Source organism: Tenrec ecaudatus, chromosome 4 (genome assembly GCF_050624435.1).
Source record: "Tenrec ecaudatus isolate mTenEca1 chromosome 4, mTenEca1.hap1, whole genome shotgun sequence".
NCBI lineage: Eukaryota > Metazoa > Chordata > Mammalia > Afrosoricida > Tenrecidae > Tenrec > Tenrec ecaudatus.
The window spans coordinates 203,821,649-203,844,236 of NC_134533.1; the positions used below are offsets into that span (position 1 = coordinate 203,821,649).

The window sequence follows — 22,588 nt, forward strand, 5'->3', positions numbered from 1 at the left end:
TCTTCATGGGCAACCAGGATTTCTACCAGGATTTCACTGGTATTTCAGCAAGTGCACGTGCAGATGGACTGGACTCCACGGGTGTCTGCATGGGTTGTGATACGTGCTGTACCAGCCTCCAATACGATGATGAAAAATAGATCCCCCAAAACCAGTCACAGCTTTCTCGTTCTGTCCACATTGCTCCATTAACCAGCCTTGTATTTAAGTCTTTGAATTCCTAGGCCAGAGTGTAAATGTGAAATGTAAAAAGGCTTCCACTTGTAAGTCTTAAATCAACATGAGGGGACTTGGAAAAGCTCGTGGAACTTCCCAGGAACAGTCTGAAGGGCCTTATATTGCCAAGTACTTTTCTCAAAATCAGCCCAGTTCTCTCTGGATTGAAAGGAGAGGTTCGCTGGGAAACCTGACGCCTGCTCCCTAACTGTCCTGATCGGCCTCAGGCTTCTCTGTTCCAGAGTTCAAAGGGCACTTAAGAGGCACATCTGTAAGTCCCTCAAGGGTGCTCAAACTGCTGTTTGACTTGGTGACGGTAGAGGAGCACAGAATTCTTCTGACAAGGGTAAAAAACAAACAAACAAACCTCTCCGCCATGCAGTCGAGGTCCACTCAGAGTGCCCCTGTAGGACAGGGTGGAACAGGAATAGACTGCCTCCTCTTTCTCTCCGGGGGCAGCCAGTGGATTCACGTGTAAGCAGGGCCCCTTCATAGATACAAATGAGTATCCATAACCTTCAGTTTCATGGACGATATGTAGGCGATAGAGCAATGCGTTGTAAACGTTTCTGGCTTGTTTTGCATCCCGGACAGCAGAATGATGGGTAGTATTGAAAGCAGCCTCTGAGACAACACAGTGGCTTAGACACCTGCCTTCCTGGAGGAGACGTCTCGCCTTCCTTCCTTAGCTCTCCCTCTCCTCTTTCTTACTTTGTAACTCTTGGACCACAAACCTGGCCCGAGTACCTCTCCCCGTTCATGTTCATCTGTGAACACACTCAACACTGCTTGTTACTTTGTAGCTGCTGATTTTGTCTCATCTGTCCTTTGGAATCCACACCGTGAAACTTGTCCCCATCGAGGCCCTAATCATCTGGAGGGAAAGATGTAAGATGATCCTGAGTCACATTACCCAAGATCAAGAAAACCCCACAGAATCCACAAGGAAGCTGAGATCCAATAAATGAATTTAGCAAAACTGCAAGATACAAATTCAACACACAGAAATACACTGGAATTTTACATCTGGGCAATAAGCATTGTGACTAGGACATTAAGGAACCAAGTCCATCTACAACAGCGTCTAGAGCAGCGGCTCTCAAACAACCTCGTGCCGTGACCCTTTCACACACCTCCTCATGTGGAGGTGACCCCCACATAACCATAAATTATTTTTGTTGCTAATTCATCACTGTTGTTTTGCTACTGTGATGAATCAGGTGACCCCGCTCATCTAAAGGGATACAATACCTAGGACTAAATTTAGTAATTTCTTAAATTTTATTTATTTAATAAATAAAAGAAATAGGACTTCCAGTACAATATTGAACAGTAGTGGTAAGAGGAGTGTCTTGTCTTGTTCCTGATCTTAAGGGAAATGTCCCCAGTCTTTGTGTGTTGAATTTGGCTTTAACTGGATTTTTCTTAGACACACTGTATCATATTCAGGCACTTCCCTTCTGTTCTTCGCTTGTGAAGGGACTGTCTTATGAAAGGCTGTTGGATGTGGGTAAAGACTTTCTTGGTCTTGATTGAAATGATCACGTGGCGTGATCACGCAAGCGTGTTGTTGTTCTGTTGCTGTGGTAGATGACCGCACATGGATTTGTTTTCTAATGTTGAACCCCTTACATTCCCAGATACATACCACTCGATGTGGGCGAATCGGTGTTTTAACATATTTTTACCCTTCAGTTCACGAGGACTGCCTGAGGCTTGTTACTCTGATCCTGGGGATATTGGTCGCCGTGCGGTGCCTTTGGCGTGGGTGGCAGGGTTCTTGCCACACAGAATGAGTTAGAAACACACCTCTTCTGTTTTTGAATGTTTTGAAGGGCTGAGGTCTGTTCTTCTATAAAAGTTTGTGGAATTTTTCTGTGACGTTCCTTAGTCCAGGACCTTTGTGTTTTGTGGTGGGGGAAGGGTAATTTTTATGACTGATTCAGTCTTTCCACGGTAGGATCTTATAGAGATGCTGTGCTTCTTCTTGAATCAACATCAGAGATTTATGGGCTTAGATTTTTGTTTGTTTGTTTTGTTTTGTTTTCAGAAATGTATCTTTTTTTTCTAGGTTATCTAATTGTTGGCACCCAGTTCTTTGTGTTATTCTCCTTTTATCCTTTTTTATTCTGTCGGGTGAGTTGTAATGTCCCTCTTCTCATTTTTAGATGACTGCATCTTAATCTCATTCATTATCAGCCTAACTTCAGGCTTGCCAATTTTATTGATCTTTTTTTAAAATTAGCTTCTGAAAATGATGGCAACAGACGTGCAAATGTGCTTGACACAAGGGATGATGGATGGATTGTGATAAGAGTTGTACGAGCTTCCAATAAAATGTTTGTTTTTTTAAAAGAAGAGGGGAAAATTAGCTTCTGGTTTCATGCCTTTTCTCTTTGTTCTTGTTCTGTTTATCTCTGCTGTGGCCTTTGTTATTGCCTGACTCCCGATTGTTTGGGGCCTGGTTTGCTCCGCTTTTTCTAGTTCCTGGAGTCTTAAGGTGAGGTTATTGAGTTGGTGGCTCTCTTTTTACATGTAGATGTTTAGATGTTTACTGCTTTAGATTTCTCGGTGAGCACTGCCTTTAATGTGTCTCATAAGCTTTGATATGTCGTATGTTCGTTTTAATTTAATTTTAAGTATTTCTAATTTCACTCTTGATAGATTCCTTGACCCATTTGTTGTTTAATAGTTTTTAGTATTTGCATGTTTTCCCATTTTTCTTGCATTGTAGCTTGTAGTTTCATCCTTTTGTGCTCAGAGGGGACACCCTTTGTGGTTCAGTCTTCTTAAACTCACTGAGACCTCCTTGGCGACCTAACGTGACCGCTCATGAAGACTGTTCTTGTGCCGTGGAGAAGACTGCGTCTTGTGCTGTTGTGGAGGGAGTGTTCGCCGTGTGTCTCTAGGTCCAGTTGGTCTAGAGTCTTGGTCAGGCCTTCGGTCTCTTGGTTGATCTTCCCTGTAGACAGTCCATGATGGGCAGCGGGGTGTTGAGCACAATGGCTGTCATAGACCCACGCTGTCCCCCTTCACTCGGTCAGTGTTTGCTTTTCCTGGTTGAGAGTCTGGTCGGGTTCATCTGTGTTTAGATTTACTATATTATAAAGTCTCCTTCCTTTTCTAAAGATGTCGACTTAAAGCTTGTTTTGCTGCTAATTAAAATTCCGTTCCCAGATCCCCCTTTGGTTACTATTTGCATGGAATGTTGTTTTTTTTAAAAAAAACAAACATTTTATTAGGGGCTCATACAACTCTTATCACAATCCATACATATACATACATCAATTGTATAAAGTACATCTGTACATTCTTTGCCCTAATCATTCTCAAAGCATTTGCTCTCCACTTAAGCCCTTTGCATCAGGTCCTCTTTTTTCCCCTCGCTCCACCCTTCCTCATGAGCCCTTGATAATTTATAAATTATTTTGTCATATCTTGCCCTATCCAGCGTCTCCCTTCACCCCCTTTTCTGTTGTCCGTCCCCCAGGGAGGAGGTCACATGTAGATCCTTGTAATCGGTTCCCCCTTTCCACCCCACTCACCCTCCTCTCTCCCAGCATCACCCCTCACAGCCCTGGGCATGGAATGTTTTTTCAATCTTTTACTTTCAACTCTTTGTGTGTGTGTATATTTGACCTTAAAATATGTCTCTTGTAGACAGCATATAGACGTATCACTTTAAAAATCTATTCTGCCACATTCTACCCTCTGACTGCCGTGTTTAAACCCTTTGCAGTCACTGTAATTACTGATAAGGACTAACTCGTTTTATTGTGTATTTTCAGGGTGTCTTAACCCCTTTTGTCCCACATTTTCTCCAATACTGATGACTTGTTTCTTCATCTCTTTCTAGAATGAACCATTTTGATCCCTTTATCCTTTCTTGTATGTGTCTATTTCTAGATATTTTCTTTGTGGTTACTTACCATCAAGATTACATTTAACATCTTACATGTATAACACCTTAATTTAAATTGGTAACTTAATTAACATACAAAACAAAACTATGTTTTGTTTGGAGAGGAATATATCCCTTCCATTTAGGTTGTTACTACCTTGTATGTATCTATACTTCATATGTCCTGAAGTATAAACTCATACTGATTTTTACACATGTGTCACTTGTACAACATGAAAGACATTACCAGACAAATAACCTTGGAACTTGCCCTTAAACTTAGTATTAATTGTGGCTGGAGTCTGTGGGTCTGAGAGAGATGGAGTGTGTGTGTGTGTGTGTGTGTGTGTGTGTGTGTGTGTACTGCCCTTTTTTCCCTCCTGGAGAGCCGACTCCCTTCAGAATGTCTTGTAGGACAGATCTAATGGTTGTGAACTCTCTCAGATGTTATTGATATGGAATGTCTTCATTTTATTCTCATTCTTAAAGGACGGTTTTGCCACATAAGATATTCCTGCTGACAGTTTCTTTCTTTCGGCATTTTAAAGGTATCATTTCATTATCTCTAACCTCCTCTGAGAAGTCAGCTCTTAATCTTATGTGGGTTAAATTTTATATCCTGCTGCGTTCAGGATTCTCTCTTTTAGTGTTTCAGAGTTTGATTATGGTGTCTCGAAGTGTCAATATATATTTGGGGGTTTATCCTTCTTAGAGCTTGTTGTGCTTCTTAGATTTGTAGATACATGTCCTTTGTCAGATTGTGGAATGTGTTATGTATCATTTCTTTAGATATTTTTGGTTACATTTCTTTCTCCTGGGATTTGTATGACGCTTGTTAGTTTTTGATTTGCTTTATCACAAAAAGTTTTATTGGGACAAAATCTACGTCCATATCATGCAATTCATTAGCTCAATTGTATCAAGAAAGGTGTGCAGTCATTGCCACAATCATCCTGGAGCGTTTTCTTCGTTCTTGGACTCTGTCATTGGCTCCAGATGCGTGTGTTGCTTTATGTGAAAGTGCCTGACAGTTCCACGAGGCGTTTGTCACTGCTCAGGCTCTGTAACTTTGAACTGTCTTATCCTCTGGACCACTGTTTCTTTTGTCGGCTGGCTCAAATCTGTTTCTAATACTTCTAATGAGTATTTCAATTATTGTATCCTTCAGTTTCACGAGTTTTATTTCTTTTTTTAATCATTTTATTAGGGGCTCATACAAATCTTACAACAATCCATACATACATCAATTGTGTAAAGCACATCTGTACATTCATTTGCCCTCATCATTCTCAAAACATTGGCTTTCCACATAAGCCCCTGGCATCAGATCCTCATTTTTTTCCCCTCCCTCCCCGCTCCCCCTTCCCTCATGAACCCTTGATAATTTATAAATTATTATTTTGTCATATCTTGCCCTGTCTGACGTCTCCCTTCACCACTCTTCTATTGTCCGTCCCCCAGGGAGGAGGTCACATGTAGATCCTTTTAATTGGGTCCCCTTTTCCAACCCACCCTGCCTCTGCCCTCCCAGTATCACCACACGCATCACTGGTCCTGCAGGGACCATCTGCCCTGGATTCCTTGTGTTTCTGGTTTGTATCTGTACCAGTGTCCACCTTCTGGTCTAGCCAGACTTGCAAGCTAGAATTGTGATCATGATAGTGGGGGGAGGAGGACGCATTTAGGAACTAGAGGAAAGTTGTATTTTTCATCATTGCTCCACTGCACACTGTCTGACTCGTCTCCTCCCTGAGATCCCTCTGCAAGGGGATCTCCAGTGGCCTACAAATGGGCTTTGAGTCTCCACTCTGCACTCCCTCCCTCATTCACTATGGTAAGATTTTTTTGTTCTGATGATGCCTTATGCCTGATCCCTTCAACACCTCGTGATCGCACAGGCTGGTGTGCTTCTTCCATGTGGGTTTTGTTGCTTCTGAACTAGATGGCCGCTTGTTTACCTTCAAGCCTTTAATACCCCAGATGCTATATCTTTTCATAACCGGGCACCATCAGCTTTCTTCGCCACATTTGCTTATGCACCCGCTTTGTCTTCAGCGATCATATCATGGAGGTGAGCACACATGATATGCTTTTTTGTTCTTTGATGCCTGATAACTGATCCCTTCGGCACCTCGTGATCACACAGGCTGATATGCTTCTTCCATGTGGACTTTGTTGCTTCTGGGCTAGATGGCTGCTTGTTTAGCTGCAAGCCTTCAAGATCTCAGACACTATATCTTTTGATAGCTGGGCACCATCAGCTTTCTTCACCACATTTGCTTATGCACCCACTATGTCTTCAGTGGTTGTGTCGTGAAGGTGAGCATCATGGAATGCCAATTTAATAGAAGAAAGTATTCTTGCATTGAGGGAGTACTTGAGTGGAGGCTTAATGTCATTCTGCTACCTTAATGCTAAGCCTATAAATATATGCACATAGATCTATTTCCCCATCCTCATATATAAATATATTTACATATATACATGTCTTTATCTAGACCTCTATAAATGCCCTTTGCCTCCCAGCTGTTTCCTCTATTTCCCTTGACTTTCCTCCTGTCCCACTATCATGCTCAGTCCCCACCAGTGTTTCAACAATTCTTCTTGGTTACATTACCCTTGATCATGCCCTACCAGGTCTCCCACACCCTCCTCACCACCAATTTGGATCTCTTGTTGTTCCCTTGTCCCTTGGTTTGTTAGCACTACTTCCTTTCCCCCCACCTCCCCCTCTCCCATGTCCTCCCAGAACTATCGGTCTCATTGTTTTCTCCTCCAGATTGTTCATCCAGCCTATTTTATTTAGACAGACCTGCGGAGGTAATAACATGGACAAAAACAAGACAGAGCAAAACCAAGCAACAATATACAACAAAACAATGACAAAAAAGAAAAGCTTGTAGTTCATTCAAGGATCATTTGTTGGCCTTTTAGGGGTGTTTTCCAGTCCAGTCTGTTGGGGTACCATACCCTGGCCCCAAAGTCCACCTTCAGCATTCCCTGGGGACCTCGCCACTCCATTCCCTTGCTGTTCTGTTGCACCCCCTTAGTGTTTTGCCTCGGTGTGGTGGGATCAGATCGGGTGCATTTCCACACAGTGTCTTCAGTGTTGTTCTCTGTAGAGCTATGGGTCAGTGAGGGGTGTCATGTCTCATAGTGGGGCTGGCCATGTGGTCGTCTCTGTGGACTGGCTGCTCTAATTGGAGTCATCATCCTCACGGCCTGGTGGGCCAGGATGTGCTCCACTCTCTCCTCCTTCCCCTTCATCAGCACCCATGTGCTCCGATCAGATATGTCCTTCTGCCAGAGCTGCAGATTCAATTCTGTTTTTTGAACTAAATTCTTCTGGGTGGAGGGGCAGGTGTCCACTTAGTAGTTGGGATTGGGGCTGGCCCCACAGACCTCTCCACTGGTTCCCTACTCCATGCCGGTATGTTGCATTCACATCTTCGAGCGCTGGGTTGAAGTCTGGTCCCTCTTTCCCTGGGGAGATATAAACAATACCCTCCCCTTGGATGGGTAAGTGCCCTGTGCCCCCACTACCCATTTCTTTTTTATTATTTATTTATTTGTTTTTCCTTTCCCACCTCTATTTTAGTTGTGTGCCATGTGTATCCCTGTATTTGGTCTCGTCCCTGCCATACTAACTGCTCCTCACCCTAGGAATGTTTGTATACAGTAGCTTTTTTTTCTATGCCCCTTTTGCATTTTTTTTTAGAAGCTTACCTCAGCGGACTCATATTGTGCTTGTCCTTTTGTGCCTGACTTACTTCGCTTAGCATGATTTCCTCCAGTTCTTCCCATGCCGCTATGTGCCTCATACGTTCATCACTGCTTTTTAGTGATGCGTAGTACTCCATTGTATGTATATACCACAGTTTTTTAATCCAATCGTCAGTTGATGGAAATTTGGGTTGCTTCCAACTCCTTGCAATTGGGAACTGTGCCGCAATGAACACTGGAGCACAGATGTCTGGCCTTGGTTTGTTTCATGCCTCTTCTGGGTATATGCCCAGTAGGGGATTGCTGGCTCGTATGGTAACTCAATTTCCGTCTTTTTTAGATATCGCCAGATCGATTTCCATAGTGGTCGTACATACTTACAAGTCCACCAGCAGTGGATGAGAGTTCCTGTCTCCCCACAGCCCCTCCAACACTTGTTGCTTTCTGATTTTTTTGAATTGGGCTACCTTTGAGGGTGTTAGGTGGTACCTCATTGTTGATTGCAGGAGTTTTATTTCATAGTGCCCACCCCTTTATGTAGATTCTCATGTTATTCTTGTATCATTTTGTCTGCATTCTTTTAACTCTTTGAGCTTCTTTGGTATTGCTGTATTCTGTTCTCGTCTGCTTGTTATTTGAGTTTCCATACATATGACTTCTTTCTCTTCATCTGGGTTTGCAGTCAGCCATCCTTTCCAGTTTCTTTGTGTGTCTTGTTATTTTTTGTAGAAGCCGAGACATTAGACAAAGTGGTAGCTTTCTCGATTCTCTTGAACCAGAATGGCGTTTGATGGCAGTATGTGCTCTGAGAAACTCCTAAGTGGACAGTGTCCAGATGTTGGCCTGACCGAGGTTTCCATTTCCCAATGGTCCCCAGACAGATGGAAAACGCTCACCCGACTCTCAGAGTGGTCCTGACTTCACTGCCCTGCTTTGTCAGGGCTCCTTCAGCATCCCCAAAATGGATACTGCGTAGACCACTTTCAGAAAGACCCCTCTATCCCTAGCTGCCATCCTCTCCACTGCTCTGCGGGCCTCTGCCCCCCACGGCAGTGAGTGTAAGGGTGCCTTCAGTCAAGTCACAGCTTATTTTTTGAACAGTCCGGTAGCAAAATCTGTTGAGTTCATTTCAGTAGGTGAGGTTCCTCACCAGTGAACCGGAAAGCCAGGTGTTGGCTGAGGGTTTGGAGTGGCTGCAGCTGCCTGCCCACCGCACCAGGGAGAGGGCAGGTGGAGAGGCCTCGAGTCATCCATCCAGGCAGGGAGGTCGCTGGCTGTCCGTGGTTTCAGAGACTGAGAGTGGGGCCCTTCCCAATGCACAGGAGAGCTTAGGCTGGGGGGATGGGCGCAGTCTGGGGAATCCCGGGGCTGTTCTCTGCCGCCCAGGAGGCAGAAGGGAGGTGCCAGTGGAAGCAGTGCTTTTCCTACCTGGGATTTACGTTGGCAGTTCCTTGCTGGCCTTCTTATAGGGGGATGGGGTTGTGGAGAGGACGGGAATCTCAGCTCTGCGTGCGCGTCATCATGCCGGGACTCCCAGATGATGTGTTGGGAGCCAAATACATTTCTGCATTAAAGCTTGGCCATCTGTGTAAGAGCCTCCAGCCTAAGCCCGCCCCTTCTTGTGCCGTTTCAGTTTCTACAGGACATCCTAGATACGCTCTTCGTGATTTTGGATGATAACACAGAGAAATACGGCCTGCTGGTTTTTCAATCTCTGGTAAGACTTTTCATTGTTCTTAATGATTCCTGTCACAGATTTCAGAAAACATAAGGAAGCAACTTATTAGCTGAGTCGTCATGGAGTGTCGGCTTACAACCGTAAAGAGACAGTGTCACCCAAGCAAGGTCACCCAACTAACCTTCCAGGCAGACACCCTCCCCCCACACACACACAGACAGACACAACACACACACACACACACACACACACACTACAAGCTCCAACTTGAAGAACTTACTGTGGTCCACTTTGGCCCTTGGCTTTGCAGTCTGGGATACTTGGTCTCATCAGTAATTTGGGGGTTTCCTTGGCCGTGCTGACAAAGAAGGATATAAGCTTAAGTATAAGCAGAAACTCACCTTTGCTAGTCTGGATATCCCGTTTCCCTTTTTGCATCTATTTGGGACCAGACTCACAGCTTAATACAAATGGACTGTGACTTGAATGGTGAGTGCATTTTACTTGGTATCTTCAATCCCTACAAGAAATGTGTGTATTTAAAGAGAACCAGATACTCCGGTCTGCCTGGTAGACAAGGGAAGAGGTGAGAATTGAAACAGGTACCTGCCTTGTTTGTACCTCTAGCTCCCTGAGTTCTTGATTCCCTGGCTGACCAGCCCTGGCACTGAAGGCCAGCCTCACCTGGGCTGATTTGGATCATACTAAAATCTCGTTTTCTGTCGTTTGCAAGTTTGAGACACGTAGTGTGTGTGCCACCGCCATAGGCGTTCTTCTGTTGTCCCTGGTCTTTGCTGCACCGCTAGCCTGATGCTGCAGGGAGAGGCTCAGGACCACATTTGAGCTCCTGATTGGTGGGGCTTGAGTGACAGGAAGAGGACAGGTCAGAGACACAGATACAGAATGGAAACCTGCTTTGGCTGCCCTAGGGGACACTGCAGAAAGCACGAGAGCTAACTGTTCTTTGAAGAAGCGAGCGCCTCAGCTTCCTGCAGGGCATCCAGTGGACTCTGCTGGCCTTCCCTCCATCTCTCACAGGTGTTCATCATCAACCTGCTCCGAGACATCAAGTATTTCCACTTCCGGCCGGTGATGGACACGTACATCCAGAAGCACTTTGCCGGAGCCCTGGCATACAAGTAAGCTGCCCCTGCCATCACCACTGGACCCGGGTTTGAACAGAAATACAGGCTTCAGGACAGGTTAGCTACAACCAATCAGGTCACATGTCAACCCACAGTTGACTGCGTGGCTGCCACACTTTTCCTCCTGAGAAATAGTAACAGAGCTGGTGGGATTAAGCCTTACTTTCTGGGATGAGAAACAGGTGACTAGCTACATACAGTAGCAAAAATAAATGTAGCCCCAAATTAAAGAATAGTCTGTAAAAGAGATGATACAAATACAGGTTTCCCCCAGTACCCCAAAGTACAGTGCTGCTATGAAACCTTTCCTAAGCCCAAATGGTATAAAGTAAGGATGCTGTCACCGTCCATTGTTGCAGGAAGCATGTGAGCCTCCTGAGACCTGGGAAATACCCACATCGCTCATAGAAGCGAAGCTACCACCACATGCGGCATTCAGTTCCGCGCCTGGGAAAGGCGCTGACAAGGCCACGCTCACTGCTCGGCGTGCACGCTGCTCCCACGCGGCAAACACCGAACGCCAGGCTGGCGCCTCCTCGCCATCTCCTCTGTGCAGAAACCAGTGCAAATGTGGCTTTCTTGTAAAAACCAAGAGGCAGGAAGCAAGCCTTTGAAAGCCAGGGATGCCTGGAGGGCGGACATGTGCAGTGCTCCCCGGCTTCCCCAGGAAAGCATTGCTTTCTTCTAACAAAAGTCCAGCGCTCTTAGAGAGGGAGCACTGGGCTAGGTGCTTTCCGGGTGGCATCCATTGCGTACCCATGATACCTCAAGGGTTCTCGGACTTCCTCTTTATTTTCAATGAAGAAAGTGAGAGCCATTCAGTCACTTGCCAGAGGACACAGAGGCAGAAATGGACAGGTCTCCAATGCTTGACCACTTGGGGTCATATGACCCCAGGACATCTGACCCCAGTACTCCCCATTCCATGGGGGTGACTTGGTCCTAAGGAACTAGGATAAATAGATAGACTGGGAGATGGGCGACCATACATCTTTATTAAGAACCCACTATTGATGGTGATTGTTACAGGGTCTGTAGATACAGCAGGTAGAGTTTTACACAGACAGCTGCAGCCAGTGTAAGTCTTTGCGCGACTTTATTGTCATCACGGAAGAAATGTGAGTCGGGCTGTAACTGCTGATCGGCATGTGGCCAGTGTTTAGGAGCTGAAGGTGTCCTCTGGAGGGTTCTGGACTGTAGTGGAGTCATCGCTCTACCCCGCTCACCAGCAGGCTATCATTTCCTATATGGCTGTTGCAGGAAAATAACCTTTCTATTAAAGTGGGGTTTCCGAAACTGCCCTCTTTCCCAGAGAGCTCGTTCGCTGTTTGAAGTGGTACATGGACTGCTCCGCAGAACTGATCCGGCAGGACCACATCCAGGAAGCCATGCGGGTAATGTACTGAGCTCATCGCACATTAAGGGAACCACTCCTGCAGCCGTGTACGTGCGAGCAATTGACTGTGCTATATGTGAGGACAGTTAGAAATCCCAGCAAGCTGATCTCTTCTCAGCAGTGGCCTCCTGAGACCTGCACTTCCCCTGCTCCCACCATGATTTTGTCCCGGGAGACCTTGGTCCCATGTGCTTTTATCCAGAAGCATGATGGTGAGCACAGAGTGCCTGGACTGGGTGATTTTTGCCAAGAGTATTCCGTCTTCCCTCCCCCTTGCTGAAGTCTTTCTAGCCTGTATGTCAATCAGTGGTGTCAATCAAAGTTGAGATCTCCCAGTACTTCTCCCTTCTGCCCTAGTCCTGAACACTGTTCCCTAGAACTTGTTTCGGGAAAGGGGAACCTCAAAAGCTTTGCCGTGGGAGGATCCTCAGGTCCTCCGGGGTCCAGGCCCCTGGTTGGGACCTTAGACAGTCCCCTGCGTGGACTGGGCAGCCCCAGTGGACACGGGACTGTGCTCACTTCGCATGCATTCTCCCTGCCATCACTTACCCGGCTGCTGCCATTTTTGCTGTCTGGAACCACCGTGAGAAAGCTTCCCTCTGGGTCCACAGACAGCGCCATCTGAAGAAGTGGCTGCGTCTTGCTTTCTCTGTGTGTGTTCTTAAAAAGAACAGTCGAGTGTCTGCTTTCTCTGCCCTCACTGAATATCACACCATCCACTGGAGGAACGAGGCCTTCATTCTTTGGTTTTTCTTGCCCCCATGGTAGCAGGTGTTACAGATATTGCCCCAACCATCATCAAATGGAAGGCGTCGAATAAGATCATAGATCAGAGTTGCCCTTTCTCTGCTCCATACATTCTTCCCATACCTGAGGCCACAGGTGCCCTTGCTGTCCTCCTTCGGATCTGTCTACCCGGAGTCAGGCTGTGTGCTGGGTACTGAGATGCAGCGCTGAGTAATATCAGGCTCTCCCTCCGCTGGGCATGTCCTTAGGCTCCTCAGAGACAGAGAGCAGTGTGCCAAGAGGTCTGAGCTCTGGTCCTCTCCGAACCCCAGCACTGCAAGGTGCCTAGCACAATATTGGAGGGAATACATGTAACCGATTCTGTGTGATCTCCCCAAACACTAGAAAAGGCATCACCAATGAAGTTATTCTGAGAATGATTCTTTCAGTTATTAAGTATTATTTGATAACTGCCATTCATTGGATGCTATATTAACCACTGGGAATTCCAGAGGTGCCCAGGTAGAAGCAGCTTCATCTTCATAAAACTTCCATTAAAGTGGTCAGAAAAGACAGTGTGCATGTAAAACAGATAAAACCCGAAGTCAGTAGAGAAGTTGATGAGTCCTGTGAAATTAACACCCCAGGGTTCTGGCATGGACCACGTGGGGAGAAGGAGAGTAGGTTAGATGAACTGGAGAGGTTACCTCTAAGGTGAAGTCAATGTGAGGAAGAGCCGAGGACTTGCTATTCAGGCAGAGAACTGCGTGCTTAGAATTTGATTGTTCCCAGACTATTGGACTTAGTAGTCAAGTCCTTTGAACATCTCTATTAAATATGCCTCAGGAGCTAAGGGGTGAGAAGCCAGAGGAAAACAGTATATACGATTTACATAAGAAAACCAATAGAGAAATAATAAAAATGAACCAAATAGAAATTGTGGCGTTGAAATTACAATGACAGAAATGGTGGGGGGGGGGGGTGGTATACGGAAGAAGAATCAGCAAATTTGAAGATAGGATAGTTGAAATTACCTAGTCGGAGAAGAAGAAAAACATGAAGACAGCCGAAGGGATCAGAAGGAAACAGTCAAGTGGGCTGGCATGCACCTCCTGGAATCCCAGAAGAGAGAGAGAAGGGGGCTGTTTTAGATTTAATAACATCCCACAAAATACATGTTTGAATCCTAACTTCGATACCTGTAGATATCATTTCATTTATAATAACATTTTCTTCATTTTTAATGGGCAATGTCACTGTAAGTTGTGTCTTAAATAATCACTGTTGAGGTAGAAAAAGAAGATATTAAGCATAAAGACAGAGGAAGACGATGACACATGAAGGTCGCCAAGGCACAAGTCCAGACTAAAAGACAAATGCCCTCCCTGAGAGCGGTCTGGAACCCTGGAGTCAGACCTCTCGCCTCCCATAGTATTTCTCACAAAGCAGCACTGAGAACAAATACAAGGAGTACTCAAGCATTCCCCTGGAAAAATGGATTTAAAAAGAAAACCAGAGTAAATGGGACAATGCTGACGAGGTACAAAGGCATGTGAACTGTGCCGCTGATGTAGGGAGTCCCTGGAACGTTCAGGGGCAAATGGAAGGAAAGGACAATGGAATTTGTCCACAGACTTTTAAAATCACTTGTATGTAAAGATCAAAATCAGATAAACTATGTTGATGAAGAGTGCCTATGCTGAGGATAAAATGATAAAGAGCAGGGATGTGAGTACTGTACACGTGAGACTTGGGGAGGGTGTGTGTGTGTGTGTGTGTGTGTGCGTGTGTGCGTGTGTGTGAGACAGAGACTGAGACTTCTAGCACATAGGTGAGGTCTGCTCTTTCCGTGTGTGTGTGTGTGTGTGTGTGTGTGTGTGTGAGAGAGAGAGAGAGAGAGAGAGACAGACAGACAGACAGACAGACTTCTAGCACATGGGTGAGGTCTGCTCTTTCCATGTGTGTGTGTGTGTGTGTGTGTGTGTGTGTGTGTGTGTGTGAGAGAGAGAGAGAGAGAGAGAGAGAGAGAGAGAGAGAGACAGACTTCTAGCACATGGGTGAGGTCTGCTCTTTCCGTGTGTGGGGGGGGGAGAGAGACTGAGACTTCTAGCACATGGGTGAGGTCTGCTTTTTCTCTGTGTGTGTGTGTGAGAGAGAGAGAGACAAAGACTGAGACTTCTAGCACATGGGTGAGGTCTGCTCTTTCCGTGTGTGTGTGTGTGTGTGTGTGTGTGTGTGTGTGTGTGTGTGTGTGTGAGAGAGAGAGAGAGAGAGACAGAGACAGAGAGAGAGAGAGACTGAGACTTCTAGCACATGGGTGAGGTCTGCTTTTTCTCTGTGTGTGTGTGAGAGAGAGAGAGACAAAGACTGAGACTTCTAGCACATGGGTGAGGTCTGCTCTTTCCGTGTGTGTGTGTGTGTGTGTGTGTGTGTGTGTGTGTGTGTGTGTGTGTGAGAGAGAGAGAGAGAGAGACTGAGACTTCTAGCACATGGGTGAGGTCTGCTTTTTCTCTGTGTGTGTGTGTGTGTGTGTGAGAGAGAGAGACAGAGACAGAGACTGAGACTTCTAGCACATGGGTGAGGTCTGCTCTTTCCGTGTGTGTGTGTGTGTGTGTGTGTGTGTGTGTGTGTGTGTGTGTGAGAGAGAGAGAGAGAGAGAGAGAGAGAGAGAGACTGAGACTTCTAGCACATGGGTGAGGTCTGCTTTTTCTCTCTCTCTGTGTGTGTGTGTGTGTGTGTGTGTGTGTGTGTGTGTGTGTGTGTGTGAGAGAGAGAGAGAGAGAGAGAGACAGAGACTGAGACTTCTAGCACATGGGTGAGGTCTGCTTTTTCCCTGGGTAGTAATGACAGGAGGTTCTTTACAGTCCTGGAGCAGAAGCTGGAGCACTGATAGAAGTGAGGCCACGTTCTGTAATGCCTTACGCAGCATCTTCTAGGACAGGCCAGTGCCAGCTGAGTTTTCTATAGGTCATTGTTGCATGCCACAGAGTTCCTGCCAACTCAGTGACCCTGCCCCTGCACAGCAGGAGGACCCCCACCATCTTCTCAAGCATTGCTACGTTTGTATCTATTCTGGCAGTTGGTGTGGGCTACAACGTATTCCGTTTTCTTGGGCCAGACCTTCTGGCAGATGGATACATTCTAAGTGGTAGCCTGGGACTTGTTTCCTTTGATGTGTTTCACGTAATTGAGCTCCGATTGTTTCATCCTCGGCTAACTTTCTCCCCATGTCTCCCCCTTTTCGATGTCTGAGAAATCTGTGACATGGCTGTGATCTTCAATCTGTTCTCTAAAAGATTATCTTCTCTGGCCCCAAAACGGCAGGGAGGGACTCTTCAGAATCAGATTATTCTCCCAGAATGTACTCGTCATGAGGTGGTTGTCATAGGTGAGCCGGTCTGGAAGGGAGCTGAGAGAGGGTGGATGTGCTTCCGGGATGACTTGTCTCCCTCCGGCCATGAGCTCCGATGGGAAGGCTCTCAGAGTGGAGCTCCTAACGGACGGTCCTGCTGGAGCATGGTGGAGAGAGTTCTTTTCTTACTTAAAATACATGGTTTATTAAGAGAGCAACAGGGTGCAGCTGACTCAGAATCAGGATGAGAAAGTACGTGGGCAAGGATCCTTTCTTCAGTGCAGGAGAGCTCTCTCAGACCTTCTTGACCATGCCCCCTCTTCTCGGTCCCCTCAGGACAGGCTACCTTTCAGCACCCGCAAGACAAACTCCTCTTAACCCCCCTCCTGAGAACAAGCCCTTTGGTCTCCTCAGGACAGGCTCTCCTCTCCTCTGAAGACAGCCCCCTAATAACCCACTTGGTCACCACCACAGGGACACAGGCCCCTTCTGCACCTGTCATCGTGAACCCTGCCTTTGGGCCCTGTGTGGCTCTCACTGTCTTCACTGCTACCACCTTTGGCTGGGATTACAACACTTCTAAGAAGTTCCTTGCCTGCTCTTTCTCTCTCTGCCTCTTCTTCTTTATATATATATACATATATACATATATGACTATAATCTCATTTTATTAGGGGCAAGAGAGAAGGTCTTATATCACTACCTGTGGGAAGGGGAAAAAATGCCAAGAGGATGGTGTGTGTGTGTGTGTGTGTGTGTGTGTGTGTGTGTGTGTGTGTGTATTCACAATTTACACTATCTCCAAACCATTCATGGACCCTTAATTCCAGAAGCATAGAAAACTGTGCTGAAATCATTTCACAATTCTCTCAGTAAGTAGTCAGTTGCTGTACAGTCACCATTTGGGTGTTCAAGAGAAAGGGAAATAAAAGTCAGGTACCTGCCTCCACCCTGGAAATGGCCCACTACCTGACAAGCATGGAATTAGCCGTCCCCTGTCCTCTTCCCCTGAGAACTGAGTTCTGGCCCCCTTCCCGCCCCCGTTTCTTTGCCCTGCCCCTGCAGGCCTTGGAGTACCTTTTCAAGTTCATCGTCCAGTCCCGTATCCTCTACTCGCGTGCCACCTGTGGGATGGAGGAGGAGCAGTTCCGGTCCAGCATCCAAGAACTTTTCCAGTCCATCCGGTTTGTGCTCAGTCTGGACAGCAGAAACTCCGAAACACTTCTTTTCACTCAGGTCTGTGAGCTGCTGGGGACCCCTTGTCTGTGACATCCTGCTGTCTCCGTGTCCCAGCTTTCAGTTGAGGAACCCTGCCAGGGTCCTGGGTCTTGGGAAGGGGTGGTTTACAAGAGCCTGTCTGGTAAAGCAAAGCACTGCTTGGACTTCACCACCAGCTCTGCCCCCGCTGCCTACCTGAAAGCAGCTCCCAGCTCTCTGTGGCACAGGAGCACGACTGTCCCTGTGAGCTCCCTTTGGATCCAATTCCATCCGCTGCCACAGTGCTTGGTTTCTTAAGGAACATCTTGTCCATAGATTTCCAGCCTGTCTGGGGCTTTGCTTCCTTACTAGCCACTCTATTAACGAGAGGAACTTTAGGCTAGTATTTGTCCGTTCCAGAAGTTGAGGGTCAAGTCGATTGGCACACCACAGGACCAGGCCTCCTCGATCTCCAGGCTCATGTTTCTCATATTTCATTAGTCCAGAACTCTCTGCAATATATCATGTAGTCAAGGGAATTTAAGTCCTTGGTTCTGACCATGGCAAGGCGTTAAGGTATAGGTGTCCTTCTGTCTGATGGGGAAGTGTAGGGACTCTAACCTTTTCAGAGAGCTCTTGATGAAGAAGTGCCTGCTCTTCCCTTTGTCTTCATATCTAAATGTGCATACGGATAAGTTTTCATGCTGGTTCTAATTACTGCCACACAATCTCCTTGACATGCTAGTGTTACATATCTGCAGATGAAATTCATGTGAGCTCCACCCTCATGCGTGGCCTGAGCATAAGACCAGCGTGTAGTCGGCCAGTTTCTCCACAGCCTGTGTTGTCACGGACTTTAGACTCCTGCCTGCTGCTGGATGGAGGTCAAGAAAAGCAGCACCTCCCCACCCCCACCTGCCTCTCGGGAAGAGTAAGCTCTTCCCTCCTTTTTCCCGGGGGCCGCCGTTTCCTTCTAGACTTGGTAAATCCTGGTGGGCACTAAGTGAGAGCTGAGAGTGACAGAAAGCCTCCTTGGTGGGGAGAAGCAGAAGCCCAGGCTTTATGCAAGTCCGCGTGTGTGCGGGGACTCTGCTGGGAAAGTGACGGACCTACCCTTCTCCTCATGATACTCCCAGGATGAGAGAGCGCTCACCCTCCCCATCTTATGGGGGAGAAACCGAATTGGGCTGGAGCTGGGATTTAAACTTAGATTGCTCTAATTCCCAACGTCCCACCACCAGTACCAGCACCACCATTTTTTCCCTCCTATATTGCTCTGCTCCCAAAAGCTTTGAAACTACTTTCAGCTTGACCTCAAGAGATGAGAAAGGCACTCCAAGCTTAAAAGAGAAGGCTGTGTATACACACACACACACACACACACACACACACACACACACTCACTCAGCAGATCTCCTACAGCACTGAACTCGCTCGCTAGCCATCAGCAGTCCTCAGACGCTCATGACTAACTATCTGTACGGTTGCCATAGTTTTGTGTGTAGACATGAGATTGCCAGGCGTCACACGTGAAGGCAATGCTGCCCAGAGTCTTTGGATGTTAGTACTGTATGTACCGCCTCTGCCCTGGGGGACGGCTCATCGTCTCCGAGTGGGGCACAGGCTCTGCGGTTGCAGGCGCTCCGCCTGCTCCAGCCGTGCTTTCATTGAGGTTCCTGGCATGGGTGTGACCCGAACATTGGGCATTCAAGGCTTGGTCATAGAGACAAACAAGAGCCACCCAAAGACCCAAATCCACTGAGCAAACCCAGCTGTGGCTCTTGCAGCTACGGTGAGCACGTTTCTCTTTCAGCTCCCTTCCCTTGTCAGCACCTGCCTGACCAAGTTTTCAAGGGGCCCAGGGCCCAGGAGGCTTTCTTATTTTGTGCTCAGTTCCTCTTGCTCTGTGCGCCCTGCCATGGGAGCCAGTCTCGAGGCCCAAGGAGAGCCCGCAGGAGGCAAAGACCCCGCAGGACCTTTTCAAGCTCTTCCCAAGCAGTGTCGTCGTCTGAGCTGCCGCCTACTCTGAGTTAAGCACAGCCCTCCTTGCTTCCCCAGGCTGCGCTCCTGAACTCCTTCCCCACCATCTTTGATGAGCTGCTGCAAATGTTCACCGTGCAGGAGGTGGCCGAGTTCGTGAGAGGGACGCTGGGGAGCATGCCCAGCACCGTGCACATCGGGCAGTCCATGGACGTGGTGAAGCTGCAGTCCATCGCCAGGACTGTGGACAGCCGCCTGTTTTCCTTCTCAGGTGAATCAGAGGGGATGAGAGTCCCATTTGCCTCTCTTCCTTCCAGGGGATAGCCAGGTAGCAGTTGCAGGGTCTGTTTGAGCATCCACCGAGCATGGAGTCAGCAGCCCAGACAATGCAGCACTCTGGTCAACTGCTTTTGAGAATACTGCCAAGCCTTTGCTTCCTGTCTCCCTCACCAACTACTCCAGAGGCCTGTCCCGTGGGCATGCCCAGGCAGCGGGTGGCAGCAAAGTAGACTTCAGGCCCTCAGGTTCTGCCCATTGTCGAGAACAACAAGAGGGGAGGGGAGGAGAGGACACCCAAAGAAGAGAATGGAAAGTCATCCCAGGGGGGATAGCGATCAGCCAAGAAAAGAAAATGGGTCCTGAGTGGAGGGCTTTAGGGTCCATTGTGCACCCCCTGGTTCCTGCTCTTACCGGTCAGATTCTTCTTAAGAGTCTCTAAGGGGTAGAAAGAGCCCCTCCCAGCCTCCATGTGGTTGGAGCAGCCTGACAGTACCAGCAGCGCCCCAGACCATACCGCAGAGCCTGCAGACCCACCCTAGACTCCAGGCTGGGCATGGCCACCCTGGGCCTTGCAGGGCCACCAGTCCCACAGTGGCCAAGAAGGAGCCTCACGCATTGATAGAGTCGAACTTCTGAGACACAGGAATAAACAGAACACTAGCAAAACAAATACTAGAGTTTTTGCAATTAAAATGCTTGCGGTTACTTTTTTGTTTTTAAGTATGGGAACGGGCATTTCCCATGCCATGTGACACTCACACACACTACTGAAAGCTCATTCCCTTCTACCTGACTCTGCCAGTGCTGGTTGCCCGGCTGCCCCGAGAAGCCAGCCTCCCTCCCAGGAACTGCTCGTGGCAAACACAGCTCTCTTCTCCGGCTCCCAGACAGCAGTTTGAAGACCACTTCCCTGAGGCAGTCACATCTGTGGACTCCGTAGCCCTGCTGAAGGACGATGCTTTCTGACTATATGGGGTGTGGGATTTGGTGGGGGGGGGGGGTCAGCAGATTGTCCTCACTGGCATCCTTCATTGCTAACAGTTTTTGCATGTGCTGTGGACTTGCTGCTTCACTCTGTCACGTAAGAAAAAATGATCTTCAACTACACGTGGCAGGAAAGCTCGGCAAGTGGGTTTTGAGATGACAGATGCACCACCTTGCAAAACGCATCTTGGTCTCATGGAATGCTCCGAGTCACCATGTCTTCCCTGCATGGCGTGCCGGGAAGGGAAGCCCTCACTTAGCCAGTATCTCTCTTCCCAGCCTGCCCGGTGTGCGGTACCTTCTTCCAGCAGATTTCAGTAACCAACTACTGTTCTGTCTGCGGGCCATTACCCGGTTGTCTCATCCCTCCTGTGTTGGGATTTGGGACGACCGAATGCACACGAATGAATGCACATGTGAACTTTCCTGGCTCCCAAGCAGCTTTTCAGCACAGAATAACCGTGCTTCTGTCTATGGGACACAGTAGCCCCAAGTCACTTGGAGGCCATGCAGTTTGTCTTTGACTGAAGAAGGTCTCCCTTCTGCATTTGCCTGCCTGCCAGTGGTGAGATGGGAACTGTGAAACTGCACGGCGTGTTGGCTCACCGGTCAACTAACCGCATTAGGCTCCTTGGTGGGATGGACTGGGTGTGCAGTCCTTGACCAGAGCCCGTGGGGCATCCAGAGCATGTTCCTGCTTGTATTTCACTCTGCCTTCCACCTCCTGCCGAGGAAAACATTAGGACCCTGTTCTACAGAGGGGGACAGGGGGTATCTCTATCCTGGGTGGAGTTGGACATGTCTGTGCCTCAGAGTGGGCTCATAACGAAGCTCGAAATAAGAGTCAGACTTCCTGAATTCAGGAGTCACGATCGAGTTCCCTCTTGGTGAAAATGCTGTTCACTAACAGAGGGCAGAGACAGAAGAGGGAAAGCTTGGAGCGTGGGCACCGGGACGGGCAGTGTGGGTACCCTGGTCATCGAGGGCTTCTGTCCGCCCAGTTCCTTCGCACCCGATCAACTACCACACAAGCCAGAGAGGAAGGAGGTCCAGGCCTGACCCTCGCAAAGGCGGGGCTGCCAGGTGAGGTGACCAGGGCCTGACGAGGACAGCCCTGTAACCCACAGCAAGTCTGCAAGCCCAGGCTGTGTTGTTTGTACCGGACATCCCAGCTAAGTAGAATTTCACTGCGGCTGTGCTTCCTGTTTGGAATGAAATGATTCAAGAGACTGCCACTGGTGGCCACCCCCTGCACAAAGGACCGTGGGGACGAGTGGAGCTTGAAATGAGAACGAAAGGCGAGAGAACACTGCTGGGGGACACCTTGGGACCTCTGGGCTGCCGGCTGTGAGACCGTGGGCTCTAGGGCCCGCTGTGGAGCCAGCCCCTCCGCACGCATGCACAGCGCCGCTGGGTTCCAGCAGCCTGCACTCTGAACGCCCTCTCTCTACTCCTGCCCCTTTTCTCCTAGAGTCCCGCCGCATCCTGCTCCCCGTGGTCCTCCATCACATCCACCTGCACCTGAGACAGCAGAAGGAGCTGCTGATCTGCTCGGGGATTCTAGGCAGCATCTTCTCCATCGTCAAGACCAGCTCTCTGGTAGCAACCCCAACCCCACTGCTCCCAGCGCCACCCACCCTGGTTCTGTTCTGTGTCCCTGGCAGCCTGGCAGAGACCAACCCCAGGGGCTCTCCTCAGTGACAGGAGTGAACAGAGGCCCACACGGCCCCAGCAGGCTTCTCAGTGCAACACACGCTTGCTGTTTGAAAAAGCTGTGCCACCACCACCCCCCCCACACACACCCCTCCACCCCCCAGAAACACTGTTATCTTAGTGCGGGAAGCCCAGCCCGTGCCTGTGCTGTGGTGCTGTCCAAAGGATGGGACTCTGGCTTCCTGGGGCTGTTCTGGGCACACTCGGGCATTGCTCTCTGGGAGGCAGACTCAGGCTGGCAGGCAGCTTGCTCATTCAGACTTCCTGTCAGCCTCTTGACAGCCTGAGTTCATCCGCG

At 48.3% G+C, this 22,588-nt stretch overlaps 1 protein-coding gene across 1 annotated transcript in view; it reads left to right on the forward strand.

Annotated features, from left to right (window-relative positions):
• DOCK3 (dedicator of cytokinesis 3) overlaps positions 1-22,588 on the forward strand; it is a 158,007-nt gene that overhangs the window by 89,997 nt on the left and 45,422 nt on the right. Inside the window, exons 13-18 of the mRNA XM_075547434.1 lie at positions 9,474-9,557; positions 10,557-10,657; positions 11,976-12,057; positions 17,203-17,373; positions 19,393-19,585; positions 22,049-22,176. Coding sequence (XP_075403549.1) covers positions 9,474-9,557; positions 10,557-10,657; positions 11,976-12,057; positions 17,203-17,373; positions 19,393-19,585; positions 22,049-22,176 — 759 coding nt within the window. The remainder of the gene's footprint in view (positions 1-9,473; positions 9,558-10,556; positions 10,658-11,975; positions 12,058-17,202; positions 17,374-19,392; positions 19,586-22,048; positions 22,177-22,588) is intronic.